This window comes from Cygnus olor, chromosome 16, assembly GCF_009769625.2.
Source record: "Cygnus olor isolate bCygOlo1 chromosome 16, bCygOlo1.pri.v2, whole genome shotgun sequence".
NCBI lineage: Eukaryota > Metazoa > Chordata > Aves > Anseriformes > Anatidae > Cygnus > Cygnus olor.
This window is the reverse complement of record NC_049184.1, coordinates 15,139,208-15,151,966: the sequence shown is the minus strand read 5'-3', so window position 1 is coordinate 15,151,966 and position 12,759 is coordinate 15,139,208. Positions and strand designations below refer to the sequence as shown.

Genomic DNA, 12,759 nt, shown 5'->3' with positions numbered 1-12,759 from the left:
AGGAGCGAGCCGAGCCCGGTCCTGCCCCGGTGCCTGCCCCCCGGAGCGGGGCTGAGCCCTGCCGGGGGCTGCGGAGGCTCCGCTGCCCCTGTTTGGCAGCCGAGGCAGCGCCGTCACCCCCAGCCGGTAACGGACGGGGCCAGAGGCGTGTTTCGAACAGGGCAGCACGAGGGCTGTTTTTATTTGAACCTGAGGCAGGCCCTGGCACCCGCACCGGCGCTGGGCTGGCTCCGTGCTGGGTCCCCAGGCTGCTCCGCACCGGGATGTGCCCACCTCGGAGCACCCCAGGGCACCCCTCACGGTCGCAGCACTGGGATGGAGAGACCCCGTCTGACTTCGTCTGTGCCCCGACGGCACAGGGGGGAACCTGTCGTGCTGGGGTGTGAGGAGGGCCGGGGAGGTCTCCCGGGAAGCCGTCACCACGGGGCTTGCACCTTCCAAAAGGCCGCAGCCTGATGGTCACAACCTTGAGGTCAGGAATGATGCAGCTCCTTTCCTGAACCTTGTAACCGGGAGTCCTCGGTAAGTGGGGCTGGGATGAAGAAGCGCCGCTGGGGAAGGCTGTGCCGGCTCAGCACCGCACCCGAGCCTGGCGAGCGGCCTGCGAGCGTTAGGGGAGCGGCGCCTCCTCTGCGGGGATGCTGAGGACCACCTCGGTGTCCGGTGTGCACCTGAGCAGAGAGAGGAGAGAGTTGAGGCGCGAAGGAAAGAGCAGGAATCAGCAGCCGTGCTCCGACTGGCGTACAGGAGCCCGGCACGAGGAGGGGAAGAAGCTCCTGTGCGGCCGGGGCGAGAGGCGGGTGACTCCTCTGATGCTCTGTGCAGCCCACCCGGGGCTCAGAGGCTTCCTGCGCGCCCTACAATGGCCCCACTGTTAGAGGGCTGGAGGTGGCTGGCAGGGACGCCTGCCTGGCGTTAGCTGCGCCAGCCCTGCCCCGTGTCCCCGGGGCCCAGGACTGGTGTCAGTGGTGAGGGACCAGGTACTCGTTTGGGGACACAGCAGGACACAGCAGGCAGCTGGGGGAGCAGCGGACAAAAGCCCTTTAGCACGAGGCGAGGGTTCTGGTGCTCAGCCCGAGCTCAGCTCAAACCAGAGCGCAGCTCGACTTCCCAGCAAACGCCAGCCAGATCTTACCCTTGGGACTCTGAGAAAGAACGGAATTAGCTGCCCCTCATTGTCAGTCCTGAACGACAAACAGAAGCAGAGAAAGCCCATCAGGCAGCCAGGCACATCTGCTTTCTCGCAGAGAAAGGACAAACACAGCAAGCTGGGCTCGCTCAGAGGTGCGCTCAGCAGCCTGCGTCAGTCCGGGACAAACTGTGCGTCCGGAGCGACTCCAATGCAGGGCTCAGAGCTGCTGGTGAAATCCACCCGGGGGCCCTTGAGAAAGGAGTTTTAAAGAGGGAGAACAGAAATGCAGATACACGCGGGTGTGCAGGGGCCTCGCAGCTCCTCCGTGCTACACAGGTGCCGCGCACGGGGAGCCCAAGGAGGGCCAGCAACAACCCTGCGCTCCTGCGTGCCCTCGTACTTCCAAGCTGAGCACAGCGTACGCCTGGTTCTGCTTTCAAGAAGCCAAGGCAACGTCTGGAACCAGAGGGTTAACTGGAAAAATGAACGGCTGGTGAAGTCGTGTGAAAAGTTGCAGGGAGGTCAGTGGGAATCGGCGGGGAGATGGCGGCGAGGGCTCTGGCACAGCCTCCTGCCTGTCAGGGCGGGTAAGCACCAAATGCCTGACTTGTGATGTTACAGAAACTTTCCACTTGGGCCTTCCTGCTATTTTTAACTCCTCTCCCAGCCACCCTCAGTAACCCCAGCCCCGCCAGCTGTCGAGGCTAATTAATTCCCCTTTTTATCATTCTTTTATCGGAAAAAAATAAGTTGCGCTAATCCATCACGCAGCCACTCGCCTCCCCCACAGTCTCCTGACGCGTTCCAGGCTTTCCTCCTGCTTCGGATCACGCCTCCGCAGCGCTGCAGCCCTACCTGGCTTGCCGTTAAAACCCCTGGCAGCCCAGCACGGGAGATCCAGCCCCTTCTGCTGTTTGCAGCACCGCCGGTTTGCTGGGTGAGCATCTGCTCACGCAAGGGACTGTATTTTCACGCCACGGGAATAACCCTGTGCGCGTGTGAAGTGCGGAGAGCTGAGGGCTGGCCCACACCTGCAGCAGCGGGACCTGCTGGAAAGGAAAGCCTCCGTTAACTGATATCCGTGGGCCGTGAATAACTTGTATTTAGGCAGCTGCAGCAAATAAACGTGCATATGCACGCAGCTCCGCACAAAACTGTGGGTTTCGGGCTACACCGCACTCAAGATTTAAACATATTTGACCAACTTTTTTGTAGGTTTGTTCCCCTGGTCAGCGGACAGCTCAGGAAGCGGAGGCACCTCAGCAGCTTTAAAGCATTTGTGTTCTGGGCAGGAGCCCTCTGCCAGGGGCCTGCCGCTCGGTGGGGCGGGCTCCCCGCTGTGGGTATGGTGGAAAATAACTCGTCACAGCGGGCTGCTGGTATGCCTCAGCCTACAGACTTGGCCAGTGTGTCCCCTGTCCCTGGAGAGGAGAGCCCAGCGTTCCCGTGAGCGAGCTGGCAGGGCCTTCTCCCCATCGATGCGCGCTGGGGATTCTCCTTGCACTTCATAACGACGTCCAGTACGAGCACGGCGCGCTGGGAAGTGGGAGCGGGGATTCACCGCAACCTCTGCTCCGGGAGTCGTTAGCTACCGATGAGCTTGGGCAGAGAAAGAGTGGTAGAAAGAGAAAGTTTTGCCTTTTTGCTGCCAACCCATTCCTCTGAGGCATTTTTTTTACATATTAGGGAACTGGCTGCCCGTCTTTGTTCTCGCCGAGTGCCCGTGCCGTTTCACACAGGCAGCAAAGCAGCTTGAGACGGGTAGGACCTGCCCCGACAAGGATGCTCCACAGGAGCCTGGCCACCTCCCCTCAGTTTGGTTTCCCAGCCAGTGAGGGAAAAGAACAATAAAGTAAGACTCATCGTAGTCACAAGGGCCTTGAAAAGCTCTGCTGCTCCTGCCCCTTCCTGCAGTCGATAATTATCCCCATTTACAGGACGGACAAAAGGAAGCCCAGAAGAGAGACGTGACGTGACCGGGGCTGACAGCACACTGCTGTTAGAGAGGCTATTTCCCAGCTGCACTTAGGCAAGACCAGGAGACCTGGCAGCCATCTTCCAAGGCAGGACCCCTGTCAGCTGCGAGTTTCTATCCTGGACTGTGTGTAGGTTTGACGGTGAGATCTGCGGCAGTGCTCGGGCTGAGGTTATTAGCGCTCAGTTCCACAGACTTCTGCAGGTCAAGGCCGTAGAGAACGGCCCGTGCATGCCCGCTGACCAGCCCTACTTACTTTGGTCTGCGGAGAAAAACATCAGCAAAGATCACCTCTCTCGGGTCTCTTGCACGCTGGCGGAGCGTCTGGATGCTTCTTTGCAGCTCGCTGATCTCCTCTTCCAGGTCCTTAATAATCTGAATGAATTACATTTTTAAGTGTTCTTCATTTTGCAACAGAAGCAGTGATTAAAGTTTCTGCAACCAGCAGAGCTTGAAACCAGCCCTCATACAAGAAAGCCCCTAACAGGACACACTGAGGGCGAGCAGTCCAGCAGGCGTTTCAGGAAGCCTAACAGCTCACTGGCTCCAGTGGAAGCAGAAAGCAACATGCGCCACCGAGATGCACAAAACCCTCACTAAAGGCGAGGGCTGAGGGTGGCTGGCTCTGCTTCACCGTGGTGGTTCTCCCCCCGCCCACTCACCTCTCTTTGCCTTGTTATTTCACATCGAAGAACGTGGTTGTTTATGACCAGCTGCTTCAGGCCATCCTGGTGCAGCAACACCTCCTGTGTGGGGGAAGAGAAGAAAACCACAGTAACTGCCAGCGTGAGACCCTGCCACTGTCAGATGCCAACTCTGGTCACGTCTAGATGCATCGCTCTTCAAGGAAATAATTCCTGCTTGGATAAGGTTTTGGTTCCAGCTCATCCCATTGGGCTGATGATAGAACAAGAGAGAGGAACTCAATAAATCCAGTCGTTTCCCCGAGAAGGCTTATTAATATTGCTTGGGTTACTTATAGCACCTGTGCGTACAGATTCACCTGTAAAATTTTCTGCAGATTGAGAGCAGCCCCTGCTCTGTCGTGCTGCACACAGTTTAGTTTCCTCATGAATTTACAAACATACGTGCGTTGCCTCAGCAGTGTCACAGCTGAGCAGCTAAGTACCTACCTAAATAATGTAATAAAGCAGGGAGCATAACAGCAGGGTGAACGTTGGGTCACAGCGCACTCACCTCCACGCAGCAAGCTCTAGGAGCGAGTCTGAGAACATTTCGTCACATCAGACTAGAGCAGCAACACAGAAGTGCTTCTCGTGTACCCTTCCAGCTCGTCAGGCAGCTCCCGTTTGTCAGCCAGCGGGAGCAGCGATGCTCTGTTATTCTTTGTGTGCCGACTGCACGCTGCTGTTGCCAGTGGGCAAGAAGCCCCCGCCTTGTCCACAGCTCCCACAAACCGACTCCCCCTGCCGAGAAGTCACAGTGATTCCACGTACCTCCACGACTTTCTGCAACAGCTCCTCTCGTTCTAGCTGCGCTTTCTCTTCCAGTTCCTCCAGGACGGCCTTCCCCATTTCTTCTGTCTCGTCTATCTCATCCTGAGGGTGGCAGGAGGCAGCGCACAGAAACAGCAGGAGCATTAAGCAAGACAAACATTGCGTTCCTTCCTCCCCTGCCCTCTCCAGCCTCCCGAACAACGCTGCAGGGAAGGAGAGGTCTCAGCACCTGCTGCTGCTCCTTCAGGTTCTGGATGTCGGACAGCAGGAGGACTATCCGGAGAGCCTGTTTGGGATAATGCACGTCCGTGTAGGTCCGCAGGACGCCGAGCTCGTCCTGGAGAACCTGTACTTTTGATGTGGCTTCATCCAGCTGCTGCTGGAGCTCTGAGGGAAAGTCAAAGCAGAAAACGTCAGCCCAAGGCTTCCAGAACTTCACTTCTTAACCGAGCCGATGAGCCTGTCCTGCGTTTGGCTGAGCACACCATGTGGGAAGTGATGTGGATTACAGATCACCACGTGAGCAGTGGGAATGGCCACCCCAAATCAGACCACCTTGACCAGAACCTGCCCCAGTGGAACAGTGCAAACAGCTGCCAAGGAGGAGACTCTTCCCAGCCTCTTAGACACAGGCTGATGGGCGTCACGGGGTTCTGCCCCTCCTGACAGGAGGATTATCCCCATGCAGGAAAGGGGATTAATTTCAGAAATGGAATGGTTTGGCATTTATAACATTGACAAAATGCCTTTGACCTACCACACTGGAAAGCAAAGGTAACGCGGTTATATAGGCCACATTTCACTGTAACGACAGCAACTCACTTCCCAGATTCTTTTCCATTGCTTTTTCCATTTCCTGGAGCTCTGCCCTCGCCGTGTCCAGTCTGTTCTGACTGAAGGTCTGTGTCATTGCCTGGACCATCTGCGCAGAGAGAAATCCAGTCACTGATCAGTCTACAGAGCTCTGAAACGTCCCCCTGCAGCACCCCTAACGTTCCTCTCATGCTACTGCTTCTATTAGCAGCACAGATGAGTCCATTGCTGTGGCCGGTGCCAGCTCCTGCATGGAAGCTGCTCATGGGAATGTTTCAGTGCTTCCAGGAGCCAACTTCCCCATGGAGGGATGTATTTGGGCTGTTACAGGGGTGGCTACTGATGCGTGGGACAGTAGCCAGTCAAGAAGCTCTCGTGGCTTTAAAACACAGGCACAAAACAAGAGCACCTCACGGGGTCTTTGGGTGCCTGAGAGCTCCCCCAGCACCGGCGATGCTGCAGTGACGCTCGTTGCAGTGGAAGTGCCCACGCAGCGCCTGGCCATTCCCGAGTACTGACAGGAACAGCGGGAAGTTTTGCGTTCTGCTGGACTGGGCCTGCTAGCCAACCCTAAAACCTCACCTGAAATTGTTCGTACTGCTGCAGCAGGTCTCTGGCTTGCTCGGCAGTGCTGGCATCGGTGTGCTGGATGTCCTTCATCAGCCGGCAGTTGGCCTCTGCCAGGTGGGCGCTGCGCTGCTTCAGCTCCTCTACGGCATTTATCTTCTGCTTGGTCAGATCCTACAGCAATTTGTGGATTAAAGGGTTGCAGATTCCATCAGTCCCACCCGCCTCAAGTTTTCTCACCATCATCTGCCATTCCCAGGACGTTCCTGTCCCATGGTAACAGCACCAACAAGGCCCTGACCGTCCCAGCACCACGTACCAAGCCTCTGTCTCATTGCCAAGGCACTGACTTCCCCCCCACAGCACAGTCCTGCTCCCACACTCCTCACCACCAGCTGCATGATCGCTTGCAACCATCTTTTGCCTACTAAAAACCTGCGGTCACGTCCTCCACCTCAGCCTTCCCTTTGCTAGAATAAGAAACACTGACGTTGACAGTCTTTTCTAACGGGTCACGTTTCCTAAATCTCATTCCTCCTACTGCCACGGTCTGGGCTCTCTCTTGGTTTCTCTTCAGTTTTCTTAATAGGCAACATCAAGGTTACATTTCACCAGCACTGAGCAGAGCAGCATAATTACCTCTAGTTTATTAATAAATAAACATGTGCCATTTTGCAAGAGTGACTCAGACTGCTAGAATCTCCTCCATAAAGGCAACCTGGGTAACTGTATGGATTCGCTACCTCCATCCCAGCACCTGCTATTTGTTGCATGTACCGTGGTAATTTTGATCTCTTCCAACGTTTTAGCTAATTCAGCCTCCTTGAGCGCTGACTTCCTCTCAGTAAAACTTCTGTATTTCTCTCGGGACGACGATGTCTTCGAAGGCAAGGGTGTTTTTTTACTCAACATAAATGTAACTGGTGAAACAAAAAATAAAAAAAGCCCTGTACTTATTTCACAGTCCGGTTTCAATGCTTTCCATCTACCCTCTCCTGTTACGTGTTGCTGAGGGAAACATGAAGAACAACTGAGAGAACCGAATTCAAACCTTCTGCAGCCCCAGCACGAGCAGCGTGCAGTTACAGCCCAGGCGCAGAACCTACAAACCCTTCCCTGGTCTCTTCTAGCTCTCCCTCTTTATTCTCAGCCACCTTTCCTTTCTGCGGCTCCCAGCAGCAAGCACCGAGTTCACGCAGCAGCGGAGCCGGGGGGGCAGTGAACCAGGGGAATCTCTCCCAACCTGGCTTCTTCTTCTCCCCTTTCTTCTTGTCCTCGCTGGGGATCGGTGGCAGAGTCAGCTCGTGGGCCGCAGCTCCCCTCTCCTCCGCTTTTGCCTTGTGCCGTTTGCTGCGCCCCTGAACTCGACGTAAGGGAAAAGACTGGGGGTGAGGGAAGGTTTGTGGGCAGGGAGCTCTCCAGCCCGACCCACACCGCTCCCATCTCCGGTTCCTCCCGGGCTCTGAGGTTTCCTTTAGTGCCCTTTCCAACACCTCTGAGGGCACATTTGGGAGATGTCACGGTAACGGCCGCAGCGCCACAGCCCCGGCACCGGGCACCGGGCACGGACACGTACCGCTCCCCTCAGCTCCCCCGGGACCAGGCCCCTCGCGTCCATCCCGGGACGGGACACACGTGCCCCCAGCACGGAGGCCGGGCCCCTCGGCCCTGCCTGTCCCCGCGGGAGGCTCCGTGCCCCGCACCGGGAGCCCCGCACCGGGAGCCCCCCTCCCGTTACCGGGCCGGCTCTACGGTGCCAGCAGGCGGGGTACCGAGGCCGGGCAGCGCCCAGGCACACGGAGCGGGGCCGGTTTCACCGGGCCGGGGCAGCGGCTCCCCCCGCGGGGCTCCCCGAGCCCCCCGTGCCCGGTGCCCGGTGCCCAGCGCTCGCCCCCGGGCCAGGCCTCGGGGCTCGGGGCCGGGCCCAGGCCGCGCTCGGGCCCTGTCGCCACGGCAACTGCGGGCGGCGCCGCAGCCAATGGGATCGCGCCCTGCGGCGGGCCCGCGCCGAGGCGGCAGCCAATGGGCGCGGCCCCCGGCGGGCAGCCCGCGGTCTCCAGGGCAACAGGGCCGCGGAGCCCTGCCATTGGTGCGCGCGGCCCCGCCCCGCCCCGCCCCCGGACCGGGACCGGAACCGGGACCGGGACCGGGACCGGGTCCGGCCCGGGGCGGGTTGGGCCCCACCGGGCCTGGACGGGCCCCACCAGGCCGGGGTCCGCTGGGCCTGGCTGTGAGGGGCCGCCCCCGTGCCCCCCCTGCGGCCCGGTCCCGGTTCGGTGCCGGGCCCCGTCCCCTCCGCCGCCCCCACCGGAGGGAGGCGGCCCCGGGCCCGAGCCAGGCCCGTTGCCCTCAGCCCGTGTGGGGCGTCTCGGGCGGGGCCCGTTCACCCCTCGCTGCTGCCTCCCGCTGCCGGTGGGGCGGCTCCGGGCCCCCGGGGGTGTGTGGGGGGGTCCCGGTGTGTGTGGGGGGGGGGTCCCGGGGGGTGTAGGAGGGTCCCGGGGGTGTCCCGGGGGGCCCCGACGGGGGCTGCAGGTGGTGCCGGCAGGGCACGGGGAGGTACCGGGGGCCCGGGTTGGGGGGGCGAAAGAGCATCGGGGACCCCGGTGATCCCGGGTGGGGGTACCGGAGGGAACCGGGGATCCCGGGTGGGGCTACCGGAGGGCTGCGGGGGGCACCGGGGGCACTGGGACGCCCGTGCGGAGGCACCGGCGGTCACCGGGCAGAGCCGGGGACGTCAGCCCTGCCCATCCCGAGGCACCGGCAGGTGTCCGGGGGTGCCCGGGGGGGCACCGGGCCGTGCCCCCGGGCCGTTCTCGCCAGCAACCCCTCTCCGGTGGGCGCCCATTGGCGGCTGCCGCCGTTTCCCCCCCCGCCCCTCGGCCAATGGCCCGGGGGGGGCGGCGCCCGCCATTGACAGCACCGGCGCGGCCGTGTTTACCGGGGGCGGCGCGGGGGCGGGGCGGGGCGGCGGCGGCGGCGGCTATAAGAGCGGCACCGGGGGGCGCGGGGCGGGCGGTTCCCGGGGCTGCCCGCGCCGCCCCCGCGCACCCCCGGACCCTCCGCCGCCACCGCAGCATCACCGGAGCATCCGCGGAACCGAGCGGCGCAGCATCCCCGGTCGGCGGGGCCGGTGCGGAGCATCCCGGAGCATTCCCGGTCCGCTCCGCAGCATCCCGGAGCATCCCGGGGCCGGTCCGGAGCATCCCGGGAACCAGTGCGGAGCATCCCCGGTCGGCGGTGCCGAGCAACCGGGAGCATCCCGGGGCCGGTACGAAGCATCCCCGGCCGGTGCGGCGCCTCCCGGAGCATCCCCGAGCCGCCGCCTCCCCGTCCCGGCGCGCAGCAATTCCGGCCCCGCGGCTCCCCGGGCTCCCACCGTCTCCGGTCCCTCCCCGCCGCCCTCGCCGTGCGCCCCCGGGCCCCTCCGCGGCCCCCTGCGCCCCGCCCCGCCGCCGCCGCCCGTTCGGCACAATGGGGGCGTAGCGGCCGGCGGGGGGGCGGCGGCGGCGGCGGCGGGCGGGGAAGCAGCAGCAGCGGCGGCGGCGGCGGCGGTGGCGGAGCACCGGGGGGCCCGGTGGCGGTGCCGGTGGGCGGCATGGTGCAGCGAGCCGCGCGGGGCCGGGGAGCGGAGGGTCGGCGGGAGCCGTGCCCCCCGGTGCCCGGCGGAGCGGCGGAGCCGGGGTGGTGCAAGACGCCCAGCGGGCACATCAAGCGGCCCATGAACGCCTTCATGGTGTGGTCGCAGCACGAGCGCCGCAAGATCATGGACCAGTGGCCCGACATGCACAACGCCGAGATCTCCAAGCGCCTGGGCCGCCGCTGGCAGCTCCTGCACGACTCCGAGAAGATCCCCTTTGTCCGCGAGGCCGAGCGCCTGCGCCTCAAGCACATGGCCGACTACCCCGACTACAAGTACCGGCCACGGAAAAAGGGCAAGGTGGGCGCCGCCGCCGCTCGCCCGCGCCTCCCGGTCAAGATCAAGCCCTCGGTGCTGGGCCGCGTCCCCGCCGGGCGAAGGCAGCACGCCAAACCGGCCACCGGCCCCGAACCGGGCGCACCGCAGGAATCGGCCGCCGAGGTGCCCGCCGAGGACTGCCCCGCGGCTCCCGGCACGGCCGCCCGGCCCCCGGTGCCCGCCGGTGAGCGCAGCCCCACGGAGCCCCCCGCGCCCCCCAGCCCCGCCGCCGCGTCCGCCGCCGCCGGTCCTGAGCCGGGGACGTCCCCGGAGAGCGGGACGCCCTCGCCCATGTCGGCCGGGTCGCCGCCCTCCTCCTTCGGCTCCTCCGACGAGGAGCTGGAGGAAGAGCTGCTGGGTGTCGCGCCCGGCCGGGCCCCCGCCGGCACGGCCTGCGGCGCCCTGGACTGGTGCGGCTTCGACAAGGACCTCGACCTCTTCCCGCGGGGAGGCTCCTCGCACTTCGAGTTCCCGGACTATTGCACGCCCGAGGTGACGGAGATGATCGCGGGGGACTGGCTCATGTCCAGCATCTCGGACTTGGTCTTTACCTACTGAGTCCCGCGCTCTGCAGGTAACTCTCCTTTCCCGCCCCAACCCCCCCCCCCCCCCCCCCCCCGCCCCCGATCAGGTCGTATCAAAAAAAAAAAAAAAAAAAAAAAAAAGGAAAAAAAAAAAAAACCAACGAAACCAGCTGTTTACATGCAGGAATCAGGTATTTTGCCTTGAAGCTGCTGGAAGGCAGAGCTCCCTGCTCCCCCCATCCCCCCCCGGCACACACCCACTCCTCTTCCTCCCTCTCCTCCCTCTCCTCCTCCGCCCGCCGCGGTGCAGGGCTGCAGCCCCGCTGCTCCTCGCCCCGCGACCCCTCGCCGTGTGGCCGTGCGGCTCGCCGCCGCGTCCGCCTGCCCGCGAAAGGCGAGGGCCCGACGGGGGTTTCATTGTCAGCGGCTGCCGCGGCGCCGGCCATGGCTGCTCCCGGTGCTCCCGGCATCCCCACCTCGCTGCCCCGTCTCCCTCCCGCTCTCGGGCAGCAGGAGCACCCACGCCAGCCTCGGTCCTCCCTGCCCACCTTTCCTCGACCCCCGCCGTGCACCTCGGGGAACAGCCGATTTTTATTTTAATTTTATTTTAATTTTTTTTTTTGCTTTTTGGCTGCATTTAAAGCATGTCTTCAATTTTCTCCTCCTCCTTGTAGCGGCCCTTGGGGAGGGCTCCCGCTGGCCACGCCGCGCCCGGGGCTTTCCGGGGTGGCAGAGCCCATGCAGGGCAGGGCCCTCCCTGGGGTGCCCCGTTCCGGGGGGGTCCCCAGCTTTGGGGTTTGGGGGGGTCCCCCGGGACCGGCGCTCTCTCTGCGATTTTGCTGCGGCGCGCGCGCTCCCCGCCACTCAGTTTGGGGAAGAGCGAAGTTGCACGCACGTGATCCGCACGTGGAGCGGGGAGGCTGAGTTATTCCTCTCTCCAGACATTCGTGCGGAGGCGCCTGTGCCGCGGGGGAGCCCGTGCCCGGAGCCACCCCATGCCCTGGTGCCAGCGGCGAGCCCGGGCCGGGGCCGAGCCGTGCCCGGGGCAGCCCAGCTGGGATTTAGCACCCGTGGGGCACCCTTGGAGCCTGCAACCGTGCCAGACTCGCTCCCTGTGGCCAAGCAGAGCCGGGTCCCGCCGTGCCCAGCTGCCGTGTGCCGTGCCAGCAGGGAGCGTGCAGGCAGGGCTCTGGGAAGGGCTGCTGCAGGGGATCTGCCTTGAGCGAGCACCCGAACGGGGCCGCCGGCAGCGATGCTGGCGGGTTTGCGGGGTGCGTGCGGGCAGCGCTCCGGCACGGCGACGCTCCCCGATGCGCCCCGGTGTCGGCCATGCCGCCAGCACGGGCTTCACCGCAGAGCACCGCCGCGGAGCTTCCCAGCAGGGCAGGTCCTGCCGCAGAGGCTCCCCCAGCCGGGTTTTTCTTTGCTTTTCCTAATGGCTCCTTCTGCAGCGATCCGCCTCCTGCCGCTGCCTGCGAGCACGTGGCCGCGGTGCCGGCTGGCGGCAGGGTGGGCTGCATGGGGGGGCTGCGCGGGCAGGGGGCTGCGCTCAGGTAGGGCTGGGCTGCTCGGGGTGGCGGTGAGGGCCCCGGGCGTTCAAACCCCAGGGACAAGGGCTGGCAGCGCCCAGAGGAGCTGCACTGGGCTCAGCGCCCTGTCCCACATCGGCACGGCAGGGACCGCGGCGTGAAGCCACCTCTCGGGTCCCCAGTTCCCAAGTGGGGCTCTGGGGCGCCTGGGAGCCCCCCTGGCCCTATCCAGGCAGCGGCGTGCCAGGGGCAGTGGGGCTCCCTCCCCGTTTTGGGGCTCCCTCCCCGTTTTGGGGCTCCCTCCCCGTTTTGGGGCTCCCTCCCCGTTTTGGGGCTGCCCCTTCCTCCGGCTGTGTGCTTTGTGCCCACCCGTTGCAGCTCAGCCCCCCGGCGTCCCCCTCCATGGGGAGCGACGGGGGGCTGCTCGGAGGGGACCCCCCCCGTCCCCGGTGCCGGTGGGCACGGGCACGGCCCCGCGGCGCTGGGAGGAGCTGCAGGGAGCGCCGCGTCCCCGTCCCTGCTCAAGGGCGCCCGGTGTCCTCCAGCCCCGGTGCCCGGTGGCCGCGGGGGGCTCTGCTCCAGCCTCCTCCCGTGAGCCCGCCGGCCATCGGCATTCTCGATGTGTAGGTGTGTAGAGGTAGCCGTGCGTGTGTGTGTGTCTGGCGTCGCGTTACCCACGGTGTTTTAAGTAAGCCCCGGTGTGGGTGTGAGCCTGCCGAGGCAGGCGGGCACCGCGCACCAGCCGCGTGTTCCCCGTGTAGAGCGCGTCCCTGTCCCCCCCCCCCCCCCCCCAGCCCAGGGCACCCC

At 64.0% G+C, this 12,759-nt stretch overlaps 2 protein-coding genes across 14 annotated transcripts; one reads left to right on the top strand and one right to left on the bottom strand.

Annotated features, from left to right (window-relative positions):
• Positions 1-150: 150 nt before the first annotated feature.
• On the bottom strand, positions 151-7,872 carry C16H20orf96 (chromosome 16 C20orf96 homolog). 13 transcript variants are annotated; one of them, XR_005824962.1, is made up of 11 exons: positions 7,521-7,872; positions 7,188-7,302; positions 6,722-6,864; positions 5,960-6,118; positions 5,387-5,486; positions 4,794-4,951; positions 4,565-4,666; positions 3,770-3,853; positions 3,399-3,482; positions 1,136-2,181; positions 517-1,017 (listed from the first exon to the last, which is right to left on the bottom strand). XR_005824962.1 is itself a non-coding variant. In XM_040576287.1 (11 exons), exons 1-10 carry the CDS (start codon positions 7,560-7,562, stop codon positions 1,999-2,001), a joined length of 1,170 nt encoding a protein of 389 aa, XP_040432221.1. In that variant the 5' UTR covers positions 7,563-7,872; the 3' UTR covers positions 540-671; positions 1,988-1,998. The 13 variants fall into 13 exon arrangements, 10 of the variants coding, with proteins under 10 accessions (XP_040432219.1, XP_040432226.1, XP_040432227.1 ...); XR_005824963.1 differs by having other exon boundaries at positions 540-671; positions 1,988-2,181; positions 3,364-3,482; positions 7,521-7,871; XM_040576287.1 differs by having other exon boundaries at positions 540-671; positions 1,988-2,181.
• Positions 7,873-9,492: 1,620 nt separating this feature from the next.
• On the top strand, positions 9,493-10,480 carry SOX12 (SRY-box transcription factor 12). Its single transcript, XM_040576280.1, has one exon. It carries the CDS (start codon positions 9,540-9,542, stop codon positions 10,455-10,457), a length of 918 nt encoding a protein of 305 aa, XP_040432214.1. The 5' UTR covers positions 9,493-9,539; the 3' UTR covers positions 10,458-10,480.
• Positions 10,481-12,759: the final 2,279 nt, after the last annotated feature.